At 40.5% G+C, this 22,579-nt stretch overlaps 1 protein-coding gene across 2 annotated transcripts in view; it reads right to left on the bottom strand.

Annotated features, from left to right (window-relative positions):
* GMDS (GDP-mannose 4,6-dehydratase) overlaps positions 1–19,951 on the bottom strand; it is a 782,760-nt gene extending 762,809 nt beyond the window's left edge. Inside the window, exon 1 of one of the 2 annotated variants that reach the window (XM_036765676.1) lies at positions 19,583–19,951. In XM_036765676.1, coding sequence (XP_036621571.1) covers positions 19,583–19,684 — 102 coding nt within the window. In that variant the 5' untranslated portion in view covers positions 19,685–19,951. The remainder of the gene's footprint in view (positions 1–19,582) is intronic. The other variant, XM_036765686.1, reaches the window with a different exon arrangement.
* Positions 19,952–22,579: the final 2,628 nt, after the last annotated feature.

Genomic DNA, 22,579 nt, shown 5'->3' with positions numbered 1-22,579 from the left:
AAATTATCTGCAACCTTCCCGGGCTTCCACCCCTAAAAAGTGGGAAGTTGTTTTCCTTTCTTTCCTTCTTGTCACACTAGTAAAGTTCAGTTCTACAAAATCAACTTCATACCTGTGAAAGAGTGGAAGAAAAGAATGATGCCCAAATTACTACCAAGCCATCTAGTTTCAATGAAACTTCATTTCAGTTTCATAACTTCCAGGGGACATTGCTGTAATGACCATGAGCTGAAAATAAAATATCTTTTGAGAATTTCCTTTTTGGAAGCAGGAGTTGCTGGAGTCACTTCTACAGGCACTTAATTCAATCATAGATCCTTAATTCCTATTTTTTAAAATCAGGACCTATGATTTCATTGGTTAAAGGAACCCTCTCTACCAAGGCAGATCAACATCAGTTCTGCAAATGAAAATCTTAGAGAACTGCTGGAGCACTGAAAGGTTAAGAGATTTTAAGGATCATATTACTGATAGGTGTCAGGAGGGACACCCAGGTCTTCCTTTCTGCAAGATCTGTTCTCTAGCTACTATGCCTCTCCTTAATTCAGAGGCATCCTGGCACAGTGAAAAAAGAGCAACAGATTGGGAGTTAAAGGACCTACCTTAAAATTCCACCTCTGCCACTTACTTAATACCTATATGACCTTACCCTCTCTAGCCTCAGTCTCCAACTCTAAATCTATGAAACAATACCTCTCATCCTTACCTCCATACTTCTTAATCCATATCTTTTGAAGTATGAAGTCACTTATTAAGCGACCTTTTCTTGATAGTCTTTATGAACCTTGAAAACTCCCTGAGAACTATGTAATTCTGTAAAGTCAAAAGATGTCACTAAAGAGAATTTCAGCAATCAACAAATACTGAGTGACGATGACTGTGTAAATAGGGATCTAAGAACTCAAGAAGCCTGCAGCCTACTTGGGGAGAGAAGAGTAATGAAACACCCATGAACAATACAAAACAGCCATCTCCCCAGATGATCTGCCTTCTACAAGCTTCCCACTTCCTGAACAACAAACATACTCTCTCTTTGTATTTCCTTATTTGAAGTCCACATAATCTCTTCATACCTGCTCAAAGGCATTCTTGCTTTTGTCACCTTACCTCAAACTTTGAAAAACTTTGGAATTGGTTATGTTACATGGGAGACACTGGCACAGGACTACCCTGCATGGTATGCCCTCATCAGAGAAGGTGCTATGCTCTATGAGCAAAGAAGAACTGAAGTGGGTCAAAAGAAATGCTAGATACACAAATTTAGAGAATCTACTCCAAATGTTCATAAGAACTATTTGTGCCCGACCTGTGGTAGAGCATTCCAAGGTCATATTGACCTGATCAGCCATAGTCAGACACGTTGTAACTCGACACTAACATAGTAATGTCATTTTGATCCTCTTGGAGAGCAAAGGGCAACAACCAACCCCAATCTCCTACCAGACCCCACTTCCATTTTCCTCATTTCTGGACCTGGCTCAAATTCTTTCTTGCCATCCTTTCCACCCCCCCGCTCCCATTATTCCCATAAAAGCCTAGACACCATGGTCAAGCAACTCCCATGCCCTCATTAACTCTGCAGACTCTCTCATGTATCACCATCTTTCTAGGTACTCAGGTTCCCCTATTTCACTGTCATTCAACTCTTCCCTCTCTTTCACCCCTCATGTCCAGTAAGTCCTGCCTTTTCACGTCTCACAATTCTAGTTAACTCTGCCTCCATGATTTATCTCCCTTCAGTCTCCTTCTCTCCATTCACACAACCACCACTATAGTTCAGGCCCTCCTACAACAGCCTCCTAGTTGGCCTGTCTTATCCACCCTCCATACAGCTGCCAAGCAGATACTCTTAAAAAGGAGAGGTCTGTTCATGTCACTTCCCACCTCAGGAAGCTGTAGTGCATCCCTCATGCCTCTGGGATAAAATGCAAGCTCATCTGTTTGGCTTTTGTAAATTCCTATTTTTTAAAATCAGGACCTATGATTTCATTGTTTAAAGGAACCCTCTTTGAAAAACTTTATGGCATTGTTTGAACCTATCCCTCTGTGGCTGAGAAACCGAACCTGCTGCTCCGAGACCAAAATTCAGACCCGAAGTTTGATGCAAGGAAAGTGAGGAGTTTTCTCCCATTATATATATTAAGCAACTCATATGCCTTATCTGCAAACTGCTTCTGTGCTGACCAATCAACTATTGTTTCCTTGTTCCTGTTTGAATCCTATATGATGTATAATTTACAGACACTCAGGGGGAGTGGGCCATCCCTTTTTCAGCTCTCCCCTCTGCTGGAAGATTTAATAAACTTCATTCTAAATTGTTTCAGTTCTGGGTTTTGTTCTCAGCCTAACACTTTTCAAGCAATCTGGTTTCAGCCTACCTTTCCAGGCTTATTACCTACTTGCCCTTCACATACTCTGGTCCCACCAAACTGGCCTAGAAGATGTTCCTCACTTGTGACATCCTGCCTTGTATCTCCATGGCTTTGCAAAAGCCGCAATGCGTGGAATACATACCTTCCTTCCCACCAACTCATCAAAATCAATCAATCAGCAAGCATTTATCATTAACCACCTACCATGTATTAAGTACTATGTTTAGGAGAAAAGCTATAAAGTCAAAATTGCCCTCCCTCAAGAGAACCTGGAGTCTCAGAGACTCTAGGAAGCTTCCTTGCACAGAGCTTTTATCTGCTTATGGGCTGCCTTTATCTCTTTATGTAGTACTACTGCTGCTTTTACCTGGAGGTTACTGAATGTTTTTAATGAAAGAAATTGAATATCTTAGACCTCAGGCTTTATGATCCACACAAAGTAACTATAAGGTAACTTCTGGCAGAGACACTAGTAATCAAAGAGCAGGAAAATCTTATAGAGGAGGTGGCACTTGAACTAAGCTAAGAGATTTTATGAAGCAAAGAGTAAGAGGGAGCAAAGACAATGGAACAGGATATGCTCTGTCAGATAGCCTCAATGAGACCAGGAAGGCCAAATTTGGCTGAATCATATAGTATGCGAAGGGGAGTGATGAGCAGGCAATAAGCCTGGGAAGGTACGCTGGAGCCAGTTGTGAAGGGCTATCAATGCCAAAGCTTATATTTGATCCTAGACACAACAGGGAAACGCTGGAGCTTCTTGAGGCGGTGGGGGTAGGAGGATGACATACATGTGACTTATTAATATCATTTTGGCAACTTTGTAGAATACAGATCAGAAAGGAAGGAGATTCAAGTCAAGGAGGCCAGGTGGAAATCTATTTTAATAGTCCAGGCAAGATATAAAGGCCCAAACTAGGGTGGTCATGGTATGAATAGAGAGAGTTGCAGGAGGTGCTGGGGAAGTAGAATCAGTAAGACTTAACAAATTATTAGACATAAAGGATAAAGTAGAGTGGAGAGTTCAAGATGACCAGGGGTGCAAACCTGGATTACTGGAAGGACCGTGGTACCCTTGACAGAAATAAGGAAACTAGGGAGACAGGTGGTTGAGGAAAAAGGAATACGTGTTGCTTTGTACAAGCTGAGTTAGAGAGGCCTAAGCAACATTCAACCAGTTGGAAATGTGCATGTAACAGTCAGCAGCATGGCATAGGAAAAAAATTACTGACTATGGAGTTGGAATACCTGGGTAGAAATTGTATTCCTGAAGCTGCTGACTAAGTGACCAAATCACTTAAGCTTCTTAGGGCTTAATTTCCTCAATTGTAAAATTAAGTTGTTAAACTAAATAGTCTGTAAAACTCCTTCCAGATTTATATCTGTGATCCTATTATCCTCTTGATGATCCAGAAGTGGAGCTTAAGAGTGAAAGTAGGGATGAATATTAAGATCTGGGATTCATCTGCACAGAGAAGATATTTGATCCCTTGGGAGGTAACAGGATCCCTAGTTTCCAAAGCTCAGTTCAAATGCCATCTCCTTCAGGAACCTTATCCTGTGCTCCTCTGTTGTTAGTGCTTTCCATCCCAGAAAATATTTAGTATTTAAATTTTCTGTGTATATGTTTACACACACACACACACACACACAAACCCCAAGAATATATAAGCTCTTTTAAAGAAAGAACTGTCTTATTTTTGTCTTTGTATCCCCAGATTCTAGCATAGTGCCTGGCACATGACAGGTGATTGATAAATGCATGTGAATGAATTAATATTTGGCCATGCTCACCAGGCCACTGTCCACCCTGGTCTGGTTGAATGCCATCTACCACATCTTAAGATACAAAGTGCTGCTTGGGATATTACACTGACCTGACTCACAACAAAATCAAGCTGTCAAACTTCAGCTAATTGCCTAACGAAATTTCCCAATATGGACCACAAAATTATTCCAAACCATCACCATATTCTAACCCTCACTACTTACCTCCTTCCTTCTTTCCCTTCCCATTGTGTACAAATGAGCTCAATATTCCTTTACCAAGAAAATCAAGGGTTGATATTAGAATCACAAGGCCACAGAATCCAAGAACTGGAAGGAACCTCAATGGGCATCTGGTCCAACCAATACAGGAAAGGAATCCCTACTACAACATACCCAACAAGTATAACATCTGCTTGAAGAACACCCAGAAGGAAGAACTCACCACTTTAGAAACAGCTCGTTCCAGTTTTGGACAGCTCTAATTTTTAGGAAATTTTCTTGAAACCAAACCTGAAGTTGCTTTGTTACAGCTGCCATTCACTGCTCCTGCTTCTGCCCTCTAAAACCAAACCAAACAAATCTAATCTCTCCTCAACCTTCTTCAAATATCTGAAATCAGCTACCTTGTATCCCCAAAATCTTCTCTTCTACAGGTTAAGCATTGCCAGTTCCTTCAACCAATCATCATATGACACGAACTCGAGACCCTTCATCATCTTGAATGCTCTCCTCCAGACATACTCCAGCTTATAAATGTCATTAAATAGTGGTGTCTGGAATTGAGAACAATACTCTCAATGAGGTCTGACAGGACAAATACAGTGGGACTGTCACCTCCCTATTCCCAGAAGCTATGGACTTCTTAATGGTCCTACCAAACTGGATTTTTTATTGTTTTTCAAATGCAGCACTCCATGTTCTCAACTTCATGCTTCTCCACTGCCTACAATTTGGCTGGAATGGAGAAGAAAAAAAATTGATGCACAAATACATCTTGTTTAAAGTCCTCTCTACTGATAAAACCACACATTTCCAACAGTGCCAAGAACCTGGGTGACAAGAAACCAGCCTTCAGTAGCTGAGGCTGCATTGCTAGAACCAGGTGCTGGTGAGCTTTCCACTGACATTGCCCTGCAGCAACAGACCAGACTGAGGCAAGGTCAGAGGCCTACGGGATACTGCTATTTATGGGATATGGTAATGAGGCTTTCTATAAGGGAGTCAGTGAAGAAGTGGTACTGGGGTGATTGCATCTCACTTATGCCTGCTCCCATAGGGAACCTGAATGCTTCTGCTCAGCTGGTTTGGCATGACATGTTCCAGAATATCATCAATAGAAAGTAGGCACTAGAATTTAGAGGGATCAGGAAAACCATCCTGTAGAGAGTGAGATTTTACCTGGAATTTGAAGAAAGCCAGGAGTCTTCAATGGGCTTATGTTCAATTGAGGTAGGATACAATATAATCTGAAGGAAAGAGCATTAATGACTGGGAAGATTAGGAAAGACCTTGGATGAGAAGGGGCACTTGAGCTGAGCCAGGAGGGAAGCTCAGATTCTAAATGGTAGAGATAAGAAGGGAGAGCACTGGGGTGGCCTATACAAATGCTTATTGACTAAAGATGAAATGTCAGGTTTGGGAACAACTAGGAGACAAGTTTAGATTAAAGGAAGAATACAAAAAGGAGATTAATGTAAAAATAAGTCTGGAAAGGCAAGCTGGAACCGGACCGAAAGACTTGAAATGTCAAGCTGGAGAGTCTGTATTTTATCCTAGAACCAACAGAGGCAAAAAGAAGCCACTAAAATTTCTTGAGGAGGGGAGTGATGAGGTCGAACTGTTTTAGGAAGATTAATTTGCCAGTTGCATGACAGGTTAATCTGAAAATAGAAAAACAGGATACACTGAGAATAATGAAATTATTACAAAATAAAGCAGGCAAAAGGTGATAAGGGGCTAAACCAGGGTGGTGGCCCTATAAATGGAAAGGAAAGAGATTCAACAGACATTATGGACATAAAACTGACAAGGTTTCACAACTGACCAGATATTGGGAGTAGGAGAGAAGAGCAGATGGTGACTCTAAGGTGGTGATCCTGCGTAACTAGATCAGTGATAACCTCAGATTCCCTCAACAGAAACAGGGAAGTTTGAAGAAGGTATAGGTTTAAGTAGGAAAATGATGAGTTCCATTTCAAACAGTTTAAATTTGAGATGCTTTAGGGACGTCACCAAATGTTGAATAGGTATAACTCGGATGTGGGACTGGAGCTCAGGAGAAACATTACAGCTGAATAAATAAGAAATTATTAGAGAGTGATTTTGATCAACCTCAATGTAAGCTAATATTTGCTATGAGCCTATTATTTATGAAACACTCCATAGATGTAGAAGATGTGGTCTCTGCCCAATAGCAGTTTATAATTTAATTCAGTGGACTATCTCCAAAGATACAAAACTGATAAACACAAACAACATTGACAGCAACTGAACATACATAAATGCTAAGGGAACTATTAGAGTGATTGCTGACAGGTAAATTATAGCCAGGTTGCTATTAGTCAAAGCATGCTTCATAGAAGAGGAAGCAAAGGTTGAAGGAGAAATATTCAACTTAAAGAGAAAAAAGAAAACATTCTAAGCACAAAAAAAATGGCTGGCAAAAGGAATTCAAAGGATAACAAGGAAAATGGGGGAGGGGTACTTAGGGAAAAAACTAAGAAATCAGGGAAAACAGAGAAAAAGAAGCATTAGAAGGGAGAGTTGCCTAAAAACAAGGACTTCTGGGAATCAATATGGTGGAGTAAGAAATAAATCGACATAACTGTACCATATTCACCTCCAGACAACCACAAAATAGTGCCCTTAAACAAATTCTGGTACAACAGAGCCAGCAAGTAGACAGAATGAAACAATCTTTGAGCCCAGGAAACTTGGATGATTGACAAGAAAGGTTTGTCTCAGTTGGGTAGAAAGAGAGCACAGTCCAGGACAGGAGGCCTCCCAGCATGCCGGCAGCAAGCCCCAGCTCAGCAAACCAATGGTAGATCCTGAGCCCCAGTATAGCGGAGTGGGCAAACACCAACACTGGGATCCCCCATGTGCCTCAGCAAAGCCAGGGGAACAGGCACTCCAGCTCTGAGAACCACAGTGTGCTTCAGTGTAGCCCTAGGCATGCAGGTAACCTCCAATGGCTAGGCCTCCATGTGCTTCACCCTAGCCCCAGGCAAACAGGTAGACCCCAACCCTACCTGTGCCTAAGCAAAAAAGCAGCCACCAGCATCAGGTGCATCAGAACAGCCCTGGGCACACAGTGGCCAGACTTCCCCGTGCTTCTTTGCATCCCCAGGAAATGTAGAAAAACCCCTCTGGCCTCAGCACATGCCAGACACCAGAATCAGAACACTGGCTCAGCACCAGGTAAGCTGCCAAACCTCTACAGCCTCCAGCAGCACCAGCCACCCCCTACCCCACCTACTCAGAGCAATACCAGACACAAAGGTCCCCTGTGGGTCTCAGGACAACATCAGTACAGTACCATGTAAATAGCCAGGCCCTGCAGCCCCTGGCACAAGAAACCTGGGACTGTGCCCCTTAAACCCTGGAAGCAGAGATCAAATTTAAAAGGAAAAAGGCCAAAAAAAAAAAAAAAAAAAAGATGAGCAAAAAACAACAAAAAAAGAATCTGACCATAGAAAGATATTATGGTGACAAAGAAGATCAAGACACAGACTCAGAAGAGAACAACAATGTCAAAACACCTATGGGCAAAAACCCAAAGAAAACCAGGAAGTGGTCTTAAACCCAGAAAGAACTCAAGGAAGAGCTCAAAAAGGAGCTTAAAAATCATTTAAGAGAGGCAGAAGAAAAATTGGGAAAAGAAATGAGAGTGATGGCAAGAAAATTATGAAAAAAAGGGCCAACAGCTTGGAAAAAGAAAACAACTCCTTAAAAAGTATAATTGGCCAAATAGAAAAGAAAGTACAAAAGCTAATTGAGGAAAACAACTCCTTAAAAGTTAGAATTGGGCAAGTGGAAGCCAATGACTTTATGAGACATCAAGAATCAATCAAAGTCAAAAGAATGAAAAAATAGAAAAAAAATGTAAAATACTTTATAGGAAAAAAACAACTGACCTGGAGAACAGATCCAGGAGAAACAGTGTCAGGATCACTGGACTACCTGAAAGCCATAATCAAAAGGAGGAACCTGGACAGCACTTTTCAAGAAATTATCAAGGAAAACTGCCCTGATGTCCTAGAACCAAAGTGTAAAATAGGCATTGAAAAAACCCACCAATCACCTCAGGACAGAGATCCCAAGATAAAAACTCCAATGAACATTATAGCCAAAATTCAGAACTATCAGGTCAAGTTAAAAATACTGCAAGTGGCCAGAAAGAAACAATACAAATATTGGGGAGTCACAATCAGGATTACATAGGAGTTAGTAGGACATTAAATGAATGGAGGTCATGGAACATGATATTCTGGAAGGAAAGGGAGTTAGGTCACTTACCCAGAGAAATTAAGCATAATACATCAAGGGATAAAAAATGGTCATTCAAGAAAATAGAAGGATTTCAATCTTTCATAAGGAGAAGACCAGAATTAAACCAAAAATCTGATCTCCAATATCAAGACCAACAGAAGTATAAACAGGTAAAAAGGCAAAAGAAAATGTAAGGAACTCAATAGAGCTAACCTATTTACATCTCTGCATGGGAAGATGATATTGGTAATTCTTAAAAATTGTATCACTAATAGTAGAGCTAGAAGGAATATACATAGACAGATGGTAGAGGTATAAGGTGAATCTGAGGGAATGACACAAAAAAAAATAATTAAAGGATTGTATCAGGAGGGCAGAGTTTATAATCTCAAAGAGGATCATAAACATGTCTGAAAGGTTCGGAACCGCCGGATATAAGAAACTCTCAAAGTAGAAGGCAGAAGAATCAAAACATTTATTTAGGCTCAACAGTAACCAACCCATGAACCAGCAACCCCATTTTGATATGTTGATCGAAAGCTTCCAGGCCCAATAAGTACGCCTTGCAAGAGTAACCAGGAGGCTACAGAGAAGCATGATTGCGTAAAGCAAAATCATGCTTCCCCCTCGATGGTAATAAGATTACCCACTGGCCTGAAGTCTTTGTTCAGCTTCCTCCCGTAGATCAGCTCTGCTACTGGCAGCTCCTGCCTCAGCTGTGTCTGTGGCTGAAACTGACGTAACTGTCGTAACTGCCTCTGTAACTGCCTCTGGCTCCAACTGTCGCTGTAACTGTCGCTGTAATGGCCTGAAGTCTTTGTTCAGCTTTCTCCCGTAGGTTAGCTCTGCTACTGGCAGCTCCTGCTTCAGCTGTGTCTGTCGCTGTGGCTGTAACTGACGTAACTGTCGTAACTGCCTCTGTAACTGTCGTTGTAACTGTCGCTGGCTCAAACCGGAAAAGGAAAGAGAGAATCTTCAAGCTGTCCTCTCCCCTCTTATAGGGTTTTTGACATCATCAAGCTCCGCCCAAATGACCAGGGCCGATTGGTTCCTGAGTTGGCTCCTCCCCCTAGGGTAGACCAGGTTCTGGAGCTAACACCTCCCCTCAGCCAGCCCCATGACTCATCACACAGGAAGTTCTGGTCCTGCCCCGGAAGAGCAAGCCCCAGCGTCCAGGGAAGCTCAATGAGGTAAACTGAGTCATTCAAAGAAAACAAAGGCCATTCTGGCTACAAGGATGAGAAAGGAATACACTGGAGAGGTAGAATGGGGTAAATTATTTCACATGAAAAGGCATGAAAGACCTATTACAATGGAGGGGAAGATGGGAGGGTGGGCAATGGGCTTTGCTCTCATCAGTATTGGCTCAAAGAGGGAATAAAATACACTATCACTTGAATATAGAAATCTATCTTATTCGACAGGGAAGTAGGAGGGAAGGAGATTAAATAAAGGGAGAGGAGAGAGAACTGACAGAAGGGAGGGCAACTCAGGGAAGGTGATAGACAAAAGCAAAACACTGGTGAGGAGGGAAAGGGTAAAAGGAGAAAGAAGACAAACAGGAGGAAAAATAGGATGGACGGAAATACACAGTTAGTAATCATAACTGTGAATGTGAATGGGATGAACTCTCCAGTAAAATGGAAGCAGACAGCAGAATGAATCAAAAACCAGAATCCTACAATATGTTGTTTACAAGAAACAAACTTGAAGCAGAGTGATACACACAGAGTAAAGACAAGGAAGGGACTGGGGCAGAATCTATTTTGCTTCAGCTGAAGCAAAAAAAAGCTGGAGTAGCAATCCAGAATTCAAACAAGTAAAAGCAAAAATAGACCTATTTAAAAGAGATAAGGAAGGAAACTACATCTTGCTAAAAGGTACCATAGACAATGAAGTAATATCAATACTAAACATATATGCACCAAGTAGTATAGCATCTAAATTCTTAAAGGAGAAGTTAAGGGAATTAAAGGAAGAAATAGATAGCAAAACTATACTAGAGGGGGACCTCAACCCTCTCCTCTCAGAACTTGATAAATCCAACCAAAAAGTAAACAAGAAAATAAGGAGATAAATAGAACATTAGAAAAGTTAGATATGACAGACCTTTGGATAAAACTGAATGGGAACAGAAAGGAATATACCTTTTTCTAAGCAACATATGTCACATACACAAAAACTGACCATATACTGGGGCATAAAAACCTCAAAATCAAAGGCAGAAATATTCAATATGTTCTTTTCAGACCATAATGCAATAAAAATTACATTCAACAAAGGGCAGTGGAAAGAGATTAAAAATTAACTGGAAACTAAATCTAATCCTAAACAATAAGATGATCAAAGAACAAATCACAGAAACAATCAATAATTTCATTAAAAAGAATGACAACAATGAGACAACATATCAAAATTTATGGGATGCAGCCAAAGCAGTACTTAGGGGAAATTTTCTCTAAATTCTTACACCAACAAAATAGAAAAAGAACACATCAATGAATTGGGCATGAAACTAAAAAGGCTAGAAAAAAAATTTTAAATCCCCAATTGAGCATCAAATTGGAAATCCTGAAAATCAAAAGTGAGATTAACAAGAGTGAAAGTTAAAAAACAAACATTGAGTTAATAAATAAAACTAGGAAGTATAATTAATAAAAAAAACAGTAAGACAGATAAACCACTGGTTAACTTGATTAAAAAAAAAAAAAAGAACAAATATCCAGTACCAAAAATGAAAAGAGTAAAATCACCACCAATGAAGAAGAAATTAAAGCAATCATTAGGAAATATTTTCTGGCAATTTGAGTGAAATCGATGAATATTTACAAAAATATAAATTGCCCAGATTAACAGATCAGAAAAAAGATTGCAATTAGATTCAGAATTAGAATCAGATTAGAAAAAGAAATTGAACAAGCCATTAATGAACTATGTAAGAAAAAATCTCCAGGGCCAGATGGGTTCACAAGTGAATTCTACTAAACATTCAAAGAACAATTAATTCCCATACTATATAAACTATTTGGAAAAATAGGCGAAAAATGAGTCCTACCTAACACCTTTTATGATGCAAATATGGTGCTAAAACTTAAACCAGGAGGAGCTAAAACAGAAAGAAAATTATAGACCAATTTCTCCAATGAGTATCAATGTAAAAATTTTGAACAAAATACTAGCAAGGCAATTAAAACAACATATCACAAGGATTATACACTATGACCAGGTGGTATTTATACCAAGAAAGCAGAATTAATTCAATATTGGGGCAATTATCAATGTAATTGACCATATCAACAACAAAAACAACAGAAATCATATGATTATCAATAGATAATGACAAAGCTTTCAACAAAATACAGCACCCATTCCTATTAAAAAAAAAAAACAACAACAACACTAGAGGGCATAGGAATAAAGGGAGTTTCCCTTAAAATGATAAGCATCAGGAAGCATCATCGTAAAGGGGATAAGCTAGAAGCCTTCCCAGTAAGAAAGATCAGGGGTGAAGCAAGATTGCTGTTATCACCACTATTATTCAATATAGTACTAGAAATGTTAGCAATAGTAATAAGAGAAGAAAAAGAAATCAAACGAATTAAAATAGGCAATGAGAAAACAAAACTATTACTCTTTGCGGATGATATCATGTTATACTTAGAATATCCTAGAGAATCAACTAAAAAAAATACTTGAAATTATTAACAACTTTAGTAAAATTTCAGGATATAAGATAAACTCATATTAATCATCAGCATTTTTTTATACGACCAACAAAGCCCAGCAACAAGAGCCAGAAAAAGAAAGTAAATTCAAAATAATTGTAAACAATATAAAATACTTGGAAGCCTACCAGCCAAGACAAACCCAGGAACTATATGAACACAATTACAAAACACTTTTCACACAAATAGTCAGATCTAAACAACTAGAAAAATATTGAATGCTCAAGGGTAGGCCAAACCAATATAATAAGAATGACAATTCTACCTAAACTAATTTACTTATTCAGTATCATACCAAACTACCAAAAAAGTATTTGATGGAGCTAGAAAAAAATTACAACAAAATTTATCTGGAAGAACAAAAGGTCAAGAATACCAAGGGAATTCATGAAAAAAAAATACAAAGGAAGGCAGCCTAGCAATACCACATCTCAAACTATATTATAAAGCAGTATTCATCAAAACTATCTGGTACTGGCTAAAAAATAGAATGGTGAATCCATCAAAGGAATAGATTATGTACACAAAACACAAAAGTCAATGACCATAATAACTTAGTGTTTGATAAACCCAAAGAGCCCAGCTTTTGGAATAAGAACTCACTATTTGACAACAACTGCTGGAAAAACTGGAAAACAATAGAACACAAATGGGGTATAAACCTACATCTCACACAGTATACCAAGAGAAAGAAGGTCAAAATGAGTGCATGATTTAGAAAATAAAGGGTAACACCATAAGCAAATTAGAACAGAAAGAGTTTATCTGTTAGATCTATGGGGAAGGGAAGAATTCATAACCAAATGAGATGGAGAGAATAATGAAATATAAAATAGATAATATGATTATATTAAAATTAAAATTTTGTACAAACAAAACCAAAAACAGGTCCCTGTCCCAAGCACCACTTCATTGCTATTTCTTGAGCCCTACTGGCTCAGAGTGGATGTAAATAGTAACTGTTTCTCTTTTGTTCAGCAACCCCAAGATCTTCCCCTCCCACAATGATTTTTTTTTTAAATTAAAGGGGCCATCCCTTGACTCACCTCTTAAAGAGGCCTATTCACTGAATTGGCATTACCTCACTCAAAGTAAGAACCTGAAAAGACCTTAGCCTAAAAGGGCTAGGGTTTCCCATTGCATCTTGGGCCATCTCCGGTCACCCTAATGAAAATCTGTCCACTGGACCCAGATGGCTTTGGAGGAGAAAGTAAGGCTGATGACCTTGCACAGCCCTCCCTCACTTAAATCCAAGTCAACTGCAAGTGATGTCATAATTTCCCTGTTGTCATGGTCCTCTACGAGAAGGAAGGAAAAACGCAACCATAACAACAACAACAACCACTGATAGGTCTATATCCCAAAGAAATCATAAAAAAAGGGGAAAAGACCCACATGTATAAAAATATTTACAGTGGCAAAATATTGGAAATTGAGGAGATATCCATCAATTGGAGAATGGGTGAACAAGTTGGGGTATACAAATGTTAATGGAATACTATTGTGTTATAAGAAATGATGAACAGGCAGATTTCAGAAAAACCTGGAAAAACTTGTACAAACTGATGTATAGTGAAAGGAGAAGAACCAGGAAAACATTGTACACAGTATTAGCAACATTGTGTGATGATCAGCTATGAATGACTCAACTCTTCTCAGAAACACAATGATCTAAGTAAGGCAAGTACAAAGGACTCATGAAGGAAAATGCTATCCACGTCCAGATAAAGAACTGACGGACCCCAAATGCAGATCAAAATATATTTTTCATTTACTTTATTCTTTTTCATGGTTTCTTTTTTCCTTTTGATCTGTTTCTTTTTCCACAACTGTGACTGATATGGAAATATGTTTTACATGATAGCACATGCATAACCTATATCAAAGTACCTACCATTTTCAGAAGAGGGAAGGGGACAGGAGAGAGAAAAACTTTAAATTCAAAATCTTGTAAAAATGGATGCTAAAAATTGTCTTGATATGTAGTTGCGGGGCAGGGGGAGAAATAAAATACTATTTTAAAAAACAACAACAAGGGGTCAAGTCCAGGTTCTGAGGTCAACATTCTGGTTCTGATTGTTGAGAGGACAGATTGAAGGATAGGTTTAAAAACAGGAGCACGATAAGTATAAAATATGCGATTTCCTTGTGGAGGGGATTTGAACCCAGACCTGTGATTTCTTTATATATATGGAACTTCGAATGAAGAAATTTGTCCTGCCAATGCAGATCTTGTAGCAGACCAGGCACTGGACTTAGAGTCAGGAGGACATGAGTGCAGTTCCTTCCTCTGAAATGAACTGGCTGTGGGGCCTTGGGTAAGTCACAACTTCTCTGTGCCTCAGTTTCCTTTCTGTAAAATGAGGGGGTTGGACTCAATGACCTCCAAAGTCACTTCAAGCTCTAAATTTATGATCCTGTGATTTGCAATTTATAGTCTCAGAGCGCTGTCCAGCTACCAGGAAGTGAAGTAACCTTTCCAGGGTCACACAGCCAATTGATGACGAAGGAAGAACTTAACCCCAGGTCTTCCTTATTCTCTATCCACTATATCAATACTCAATAGTATTATGTACAACCAGGCAAGCTGGCATGGACTAGTGTTCTTGTTAAGAATAGTGAGGACAGAAGACATTATTACATGGAAAGTACACTGAAATGGAAGTCAGAAAACCAGTGTTCTAATCTCCTCTTTGTCAGCAGGTAGTAGTCACATGACCTGAGGCAGGTCACAACGTTTCTGAGCTTCAGTTTTATCAGATCATAGATTTAGATCTAGAAAGAACCCTAGGGATCATTTAGATCTGGAAAGAACCTTAGGGATCATTTAGATCTGGAAAGAACCTTAGGAATCATTTAGATCTGGAAAGAACCTTAGGGATCATTTAGTCCATTGTACAGTGGATGGAGTGCTGGTTAGGCCTGGAGTCAGGAAGACCTGAGTTCAAAAATCCAGTCTCAGTTAATAGCTGTGTGACCCTAGGCAAGTTACTTAACCTGTCTACCTCAGTTTCTTCATCTGTAAATGAGAATAATATTAACACCTACTTCTCAGGATTACGAGGATCAAATGAGATATTTGTAAACTACTTTGCAAACTGTAAGGTACCATGTAAATGCTAGATTATTATTATTATCATAGATGCAACAGCTAAGATTCAGAGAAAAGATTAAGTGACTTACCTGAGATCACAGACATAGTGAGAGGATTTGAATTCAAGTCCTTCTGATCACAAATCCAGTTCATACCATGACTCGTCTATAAACTGAGGGCATAGACTACAGGAGAGCTTTTTCAGGTTTAATCAGAAAAGGGCAACAGAAGCAGGCATTAATAAAGGGAAACAATAAAGGGCACAAGTGCTTACAAGAGATTGGGAGGGAAGCTATAGGAGCAATCTACTAAGCAACCCTTGGTTTAGAATTTATGAAATTATGCAGGGTTTATTTATGAATTTATCCAGAATTTATGAAATTATCCAGATCTCCTTCTGGAACAGGGCACCATCTTGGCACAGCTGCTTAAAACTGTGGTTTCCAACCTTTTCTAGTATGTGGCCTCCTTTTTAACGAGCAAAAATTGTGACGTTCCCACCTCATAGTCATGCTATTAATACTCATAGATTAAGACAATGATAACCAAAAGCTACTATGAATGCAGCAATACTTCAAATTAATTTCTATTTTATTCATCATATTAGCATCTACTTTTATTTGAAAAGTAGTTCTACATATATGGGTAAGACATTTATTTAGTATAATAATAAATAAATGAGGTTTATCTGCTTTAGGATTAACAAAAATAAATAATTCATCTCACTTAATGAAATTACCTCACAATGATTCTATGAAGTACTATAGGCATTAACCCTATTTTACAGATAAGCAAATGGAGGTTTAACTAGCCCTGGAACATACAACCATAAAGCCTCAGTGATAGGATTTGGATTGGCTCTCAAGTGGAAGTATGTATGCTTATTTATGCAATCTGATATACTTTAAAATAGTTCCACAGCCCCCAGGGGTACTTAGCCCTAGGCTTGGGAACTACCAAAACAGAGAATATTTGGAAAACAGAGAAGTACCAAGAATCACAATCAACAAGTATTTATTGAGCACTTACTATTTTTCTTGCCCCTACCTTACAATGAAATAGAGGAGACAAAATCTTCATAAAGATAAGTACATGATGAAGTGCTGAATTCCATGATACAAACTAAGGTCTGAAATTATCAGAGAGAAGAAGTGAGAAGTCCACCTAAAAACTTCATGGAGGAGATAGGTTTTGTCTGGTAAGAAAGGAAAAGGCACTGCCATGGGATCAAAGGCTGAGAAACAGGAGATTTTGGGAAACGTTGAGAAGATCCTCCTTCTACAGCAGACAACGCATGTTGGAAAAGTAAGAAATAAAATTATATTTATGGAAAATTGAAAATGTGAGGTGGACACATGTTATGGAAGACCTTAGAAACCAAGTAGAGGAGCTCAGATGTAATGCAAAAGGAAATGGTGACACAATAGTTTTTAACACAGGAGTAACAAGATGAAAGGAAGTCTATCATATAACGGCAAGAACACTGGCTTTACAGTCAAAAGACTTGGATTCAAATCCCTGTTTACTATTTACCACATGTATGCCCTTTTAGATGAGTGAATTAACCTCTTTGGGGCCTAGTTTCTGACTTCCAGACTTCAAAGCCATGCTTCTGTTGGGATTTCCCCCAACACCTGGGGCCTCCTGAAGCACTGCTGCAGTCTTATTCTGCAATATCCCTTGGCAAGGCACCTTCTCCCATTCATGAGTTCCAACAAGAGTCCCCATTTGTGGAGCAGCCCAAGCAAGACTTTATTCATTTCCTCAGCACCCACTCTCAGCTCCCTTTTATATGTATTCTTACCTCATTGGAATGTAAGCTTCTTGAGGGCAGAACTTTTGTTTTTATTTGTACTGGCACAGTATCTGACACACAATAAATGATTAATAAATACTTATTTCTTTCCTTGCTAGTTTCCTTGTCTATAAAATGAGACATGGGAATAGAGATCTTTAAAATTCCTCCCAACTTTAAGTCTCTGATCCTAGTATTTGACCTTTGGACAAGCTACTTTCTGGGACTCAGTTTCATCATCTGTAAATAAGGATGCTGGGTTAAATGACCTCTAAGAGCCTTAGAGTCCCATGATTCTATTACTTAATATAGATAGCCATAATCAAAATGAATTGAAAGAGAGAAAGCCACACTCCTACCACATAGAAGCTGGCAAAGGATTATTTTCACAGCTTTAAATAGGGTTCTATTTCTAACCCTATACTATTCAGCTTAATAGTGCCTTCTTTTTAAATTTTAACATCTCAGTTAATTCCCTGACTCTAGTAATCACTACTAACTTTACTAGATTTCCTAAAAGGCATCATTTGAGTTACAAATCTAACCTATAACTGACAAACTGAAAAAGAACACAATCTCTGGAGGCCAATCAAAAGGAAAATGACAGGATGTGTAGTAGGCCTTGAACTATTCACTTTATTTCCTTTATTTCTAGTTGAATTTTCTCATTATCAGTTTTAGATTCTTATCACTATGTTCCTCTCTAATAAGCTATGCTTAAGTAGTTGCCTTCAGTAAAATGAGGCACATAAATGTCTAAAATCCAGGGCAAGCTTGGGTACTGAAAGCCGAAAATAGAATGAAAGAATTATATAGCCAAAACTATCTTACAGTTCATCTAGTCCAGCCCCTATATTTTACAGACAAGGAAAATGAAGCCCATGGACTTGAAATGTCTTGCCTATGGTAGGTTATACAGCTAGTTAAATGAAAGGGCAGGGGGCTAGGACTGAAGTCTTCTGATTCTCAATCTGGTAGTCTTTCCGCTGTACCACACTGCTTTTCATGGGTTAGTCTTAAGTCTTGGTACATATTCTAATAATAATAATAATAAACACGAGCTCAGTGTTTTACAGTTATTATCACATTTGATCCTTACAACAACCCTGGGAGGTAGGTAAAATGGGGAGGTCCCCATTTTACAAAAAAGGAAACTGAGGCAGGAAGCAGTTAAGTGGCTTGCCTAGGACCACACAATTAGTAAGTGTCTGAGGCTACATTTGAACTTGGGTCTTCTTTATTCCATGCCTACACTATTATCGTTATCCTGCTGTATCTATTTTCCTTTAGAGAAGGAAGTAACTTCTTTTGTTGAGTATAATGCAGCTCTCCAGGCAAAAAGAACAAGAGACCTGTAAGTTTTTATTGGAGAAGAAAAAAGAACATGCTCTTTAAAAATACTGGCAATATTATCTCTATTAGCACCTGAGAAGGTGCTAAATGACTATATCTGACAAGACATGAACCAAGTTCAGGAAGATGCATGACAACACACTGATGCTACATAACATTACTGTCCCTCCTCACAAGGACAAGTCAGTTGTCTCAGGATGGGTTTCCAATGTTCATGTGAATGAATAAACTCTTCATTAAGTTAGCTCAGATCTTTCTGAGACAAAGTTCTCTCCTATTTTTAGACTGATCTGTGAAATCCATTTCAAAATTGGTTATAATACATATTAGAAATTCATTTTTTAAAAACACCATTTTAAAACCTGACCTGTTCTGCAGACACTACTTTCTGGATTCTTTCACCCTTCAGGAGACCCAGTCTGGGAAATCAGAAGGAAATGTTTCAGGTTTTTGCCTCCTGTGCCAAGTGTCCAAAAAAAAAAGTATGCTGGCACTAAGGATTCTGAATCCGGCTGCTCCATCCATACCCATGCACACCCAGCCACCTGTTCTCTCCTCCTCCGACTAAAACTCTAATACACGTTTCCTGAGTTCCACCTGCCCTGAGCAACCAGAACTTTTATGTGCCTCCCAGGTAACGGAAGAATGTGGCAGGTACCAAAATCTGTGGGCAGGAACGCGTGCACACACATCCAAGGGAATCATTCACAAGACACAAGCCCAAAACACTGTCCGGCACGGAGAAAGAAGGAAAGCAGCCCAACAAGGAGACAGCACAATCAGAGTGCAGGTAACACCATTACACACCCACACCTATCTCTGGCCGCTGACACCTTTCTGGGACCTCCTGGAAGCTGCACGCCAGCGCAAGGGAAGCAGACCCATCCATGTGCACCTATCTTCCCCGCGCTTGAGTCCCTCTCTCCCTCCCGCACTCGCTTGCGCTCTCAGAGACCCCCCGTCCCCTCGAGAGCACTCTCACCTGGCCAGTGATGCCGGTGATGAGAGCCACCTTCCTGGACTTGTCCATCTCGCCATCCCCGGCGCCCCGATCTCTGGGGCAGCTTCCCCGATCCTGTGCCATGTTTCCTGAGGGTTGGAGTAGAGTGCGAGCCCAGGGGCAGAGGGGACAGAACGTGTGTGCCTGCTGGGGGGTGTGAGCAGCCTGGAGGAGGAGGAGGGGCAGGAGGAGGAAGAGGAGAGGAGGGGAAGGAGGGGGCTCAGGGCCGCCGCGCTGCCACAATTACAGAGCCCGGCCCACCGCCAGACACTGACAGAGGAGGGAGGGGGAAAGGGGAATATCTGGGGGGAGGGGACAGAGCGGCGGGCTCTGCCGGCCCCTTACGTCATCAGCGTCTTCCCACCGACGTCCATCAAGGCCCCGCCCACTTCCCCCTCCTCGAGACTGTAGAAAGCCCTCAAAGAGCAGAGCGCCGAGGGGGCGGAGCTACGCTGCAGCCCTCAGCCGCCACAGTTGTGGGGGCGGGGATAAGGAGAGACCTCGCCCTGTCCGCGCCTGGCTCCGCCCCGCCCCGCCATGAGGGTGCGCATGCGCGCAGGGCTGGCTGAGGAAAGGGAAGAGAGATGGCTTGTGCGGCGACCCGGGGACGCTTCTGGGACTTATGGGTGTTGGAAGAGAAACCTCACAGGGAGACTGGAGAACCGGAAGCACCGAGCTCCTTGCTCCTTGCCCCTTTGGGGGCAGAGTGAGGCTCAATGGAATGCGTGTTATAGGCCCTTGAGTTGGAATCCTACCTGTCATTCTTTTGGTGCCCTTTTTCTAAGCCTCCATTTCCTCTTCTGTAAGATGAAGGGGTCGGACAGGAATGATATATACTTTAAATGGCTAACGTTTACGTAGCGCAAAGCGCTTTATAGGAACCCGAAACACAGAGAGGTTAAGTAACTTGGCCAGGGTTACACAGCTAGTAAAGTCTGAGAGGGTATTCGAACCGAGGTCTCCCTGATGCCATGTCTGGCCCGCAACCCTTGGTGCCACCAAGCTACCTCATTGATAATGCCTGTTCCCGACTCCCCATCCATAGCCTCGTGCGTGTAATAGAAACATGGATCTGACACCCAAACGTCGTGGCTCCAGGTTCCATCTCTGCTAAGCACGGCCAAGTCACAACCACGTTGTAGGACTCGTTTACCTCAGCTACAAAATCAGGGGACTGGGCGATACGTCCAAGATCCCTCCTGGCCAGCTCCAGACCCGGGGATTCCGAGGGAGCAGGGAGAAACTGGGAATGACCTTCCTGTAGTTTCCTTTTGAAAAAGATCTGTGTTAAGGCTGGGAGTGACAGTGATGGAAGTTCACAAAGAATCCCTGAAAATATGCTGGTGTTTCTTGGAGGCATCTATTTTTCTTTCCCTATAACTTGAATGTGAAAAAATGTCTGAGTTCCTGAGTGTTTGGTGACCCACCTGGAGACTAGGCACTAAGATTCCATATTCAAAAGGATGAAGGTGTGTATCAGGGAAGGAAGGATTTGGGAAGTTGAAGAGGCCTAAGGGAACATATAGTTCAATTTCTTCATTTTAAAGCTAAAGAAACTGAAGATCTGAAGAGTTAGGTGGCTTAACTAGGGCAGGACAGATAGTGCAAATGGGAAATCTGGGATTGGATTCAGCTCTTCAGATTCCATTTTTTTCCCCACTGTATCATGCTACCACCATTTGAAGATGATTTCACAATCAACCAATAAGCTTGCATTAAATCAAGCACGATGCTATGTGCTAGAGATGCAAAGACAAAAATGAAACAGTCCTTGTCCATAAAGAGCTTATTTTCTAACGGAAAAACAACAGGCACCAGCATGCCGCCCACACATACATGCAAAATAGACATGAAGTAATTTAAGGTGAGGAGGCAGCTAGGTGGCTAAGTGGATTAAGTGCTGGGCCTGGAGTCAAAAGACCTGAGTTCAAATTTGGCCTCAGATATTTACTAGCCCTGGGCAAGTCATTTAACCTCTGATTGCCTTAATCCACTGGAGGAGGAAATGGCAAATCATTCCAGTATCTTTGCCAAGAAAATCAAGAAGAGTCGCCATGACTGAAAAGCAACTTAACAACAGCAACAAATATAATAGGCACAGTGCTAAGCACTATTTTTTTTTTACAAATATCTCATTTGATCCTCAAAACAACCCTGAAATATAGGTGCTATTATTTTATATTATACAGATACAGATTATAGATAGATAATTTAAGTGGTTAAGTGACTTGCCCAAAGTTACATAGCTAGTAGTATCTGAGACTGAATTTGAACTCAAGTCTTCTTGACTCTAGGCCCAGCACTGTCCATCCACTGTGCCATCAATGTTCACTGCCTTCCAAAGCTACAAACCTGGGTTACTGAAAGGATAGTAGTGCCCTTCATAGAAACTGGGAAATTTGGAAGAAGGATGGATTTAAGAGGAAAGAAAATGAATTGTTTTGCATGCGTTGATTTTATGAGCCTGGATAAGACACTCAGATAGAAATGTCCAATAAGCAGTTGGGTACCTGGAGCTGAAAAGAATCTAGGGTTGAATATCTAGATCTGGGAGTCATCTGCAGAGAGATGATAATTAAACCAATACAAGCTGATGTGGTCACCAGGTGAAAGAGTTTGAGAGAGAAGGGGGTCCAGTACAGGGACTTCATTTGGAGTATACCAACAATTAGTGGGTATGATAATGGATAATGATGCATCAAAGGAGCTTTGGTTAGACAAGTAGAAGAAGAATCAAGGGCCAATGTTATGAAAACTCAAAGAATAGATAGCATCTGGGTGGTAAGGGTAGTCAATAGGGTCAAGTGCTGCAGAGAGACCAAAAAAGGTGAAGCTAGGGTGGGGGGAAGCCATCAAACTTGGCAAATAAGAGACCAATGGTAATTTTAGAGAGGGCATTTTCAGCTAAGGGATGGGGTAAGAAACCAGCTTGGAAAGGGTAAGGGAGTAAGAGAGAAGAAGAGGCAACAAGCATAAAAC

Source organism: Trichosurus vulpecula, chromosome 1, assembly GCF_011100635.1.
Source record: "Trichosurus vulpecula isolate mTriVul1 chromosome 1, mTriVul1.pri, whole genome shotgun sequence".
Lineage (NCBI taxonomy): Eukaryota > Metazoa > Chordata > Mammalia > Diprotodontia > Phalangeridae > Trichosurus > Trichosurus vulpecula.
The sequence above is the reverse complement of the archived record's forward strand: the minus strand, read 5'-3'. Positions and strand labels throughout refer to the sequence as shown.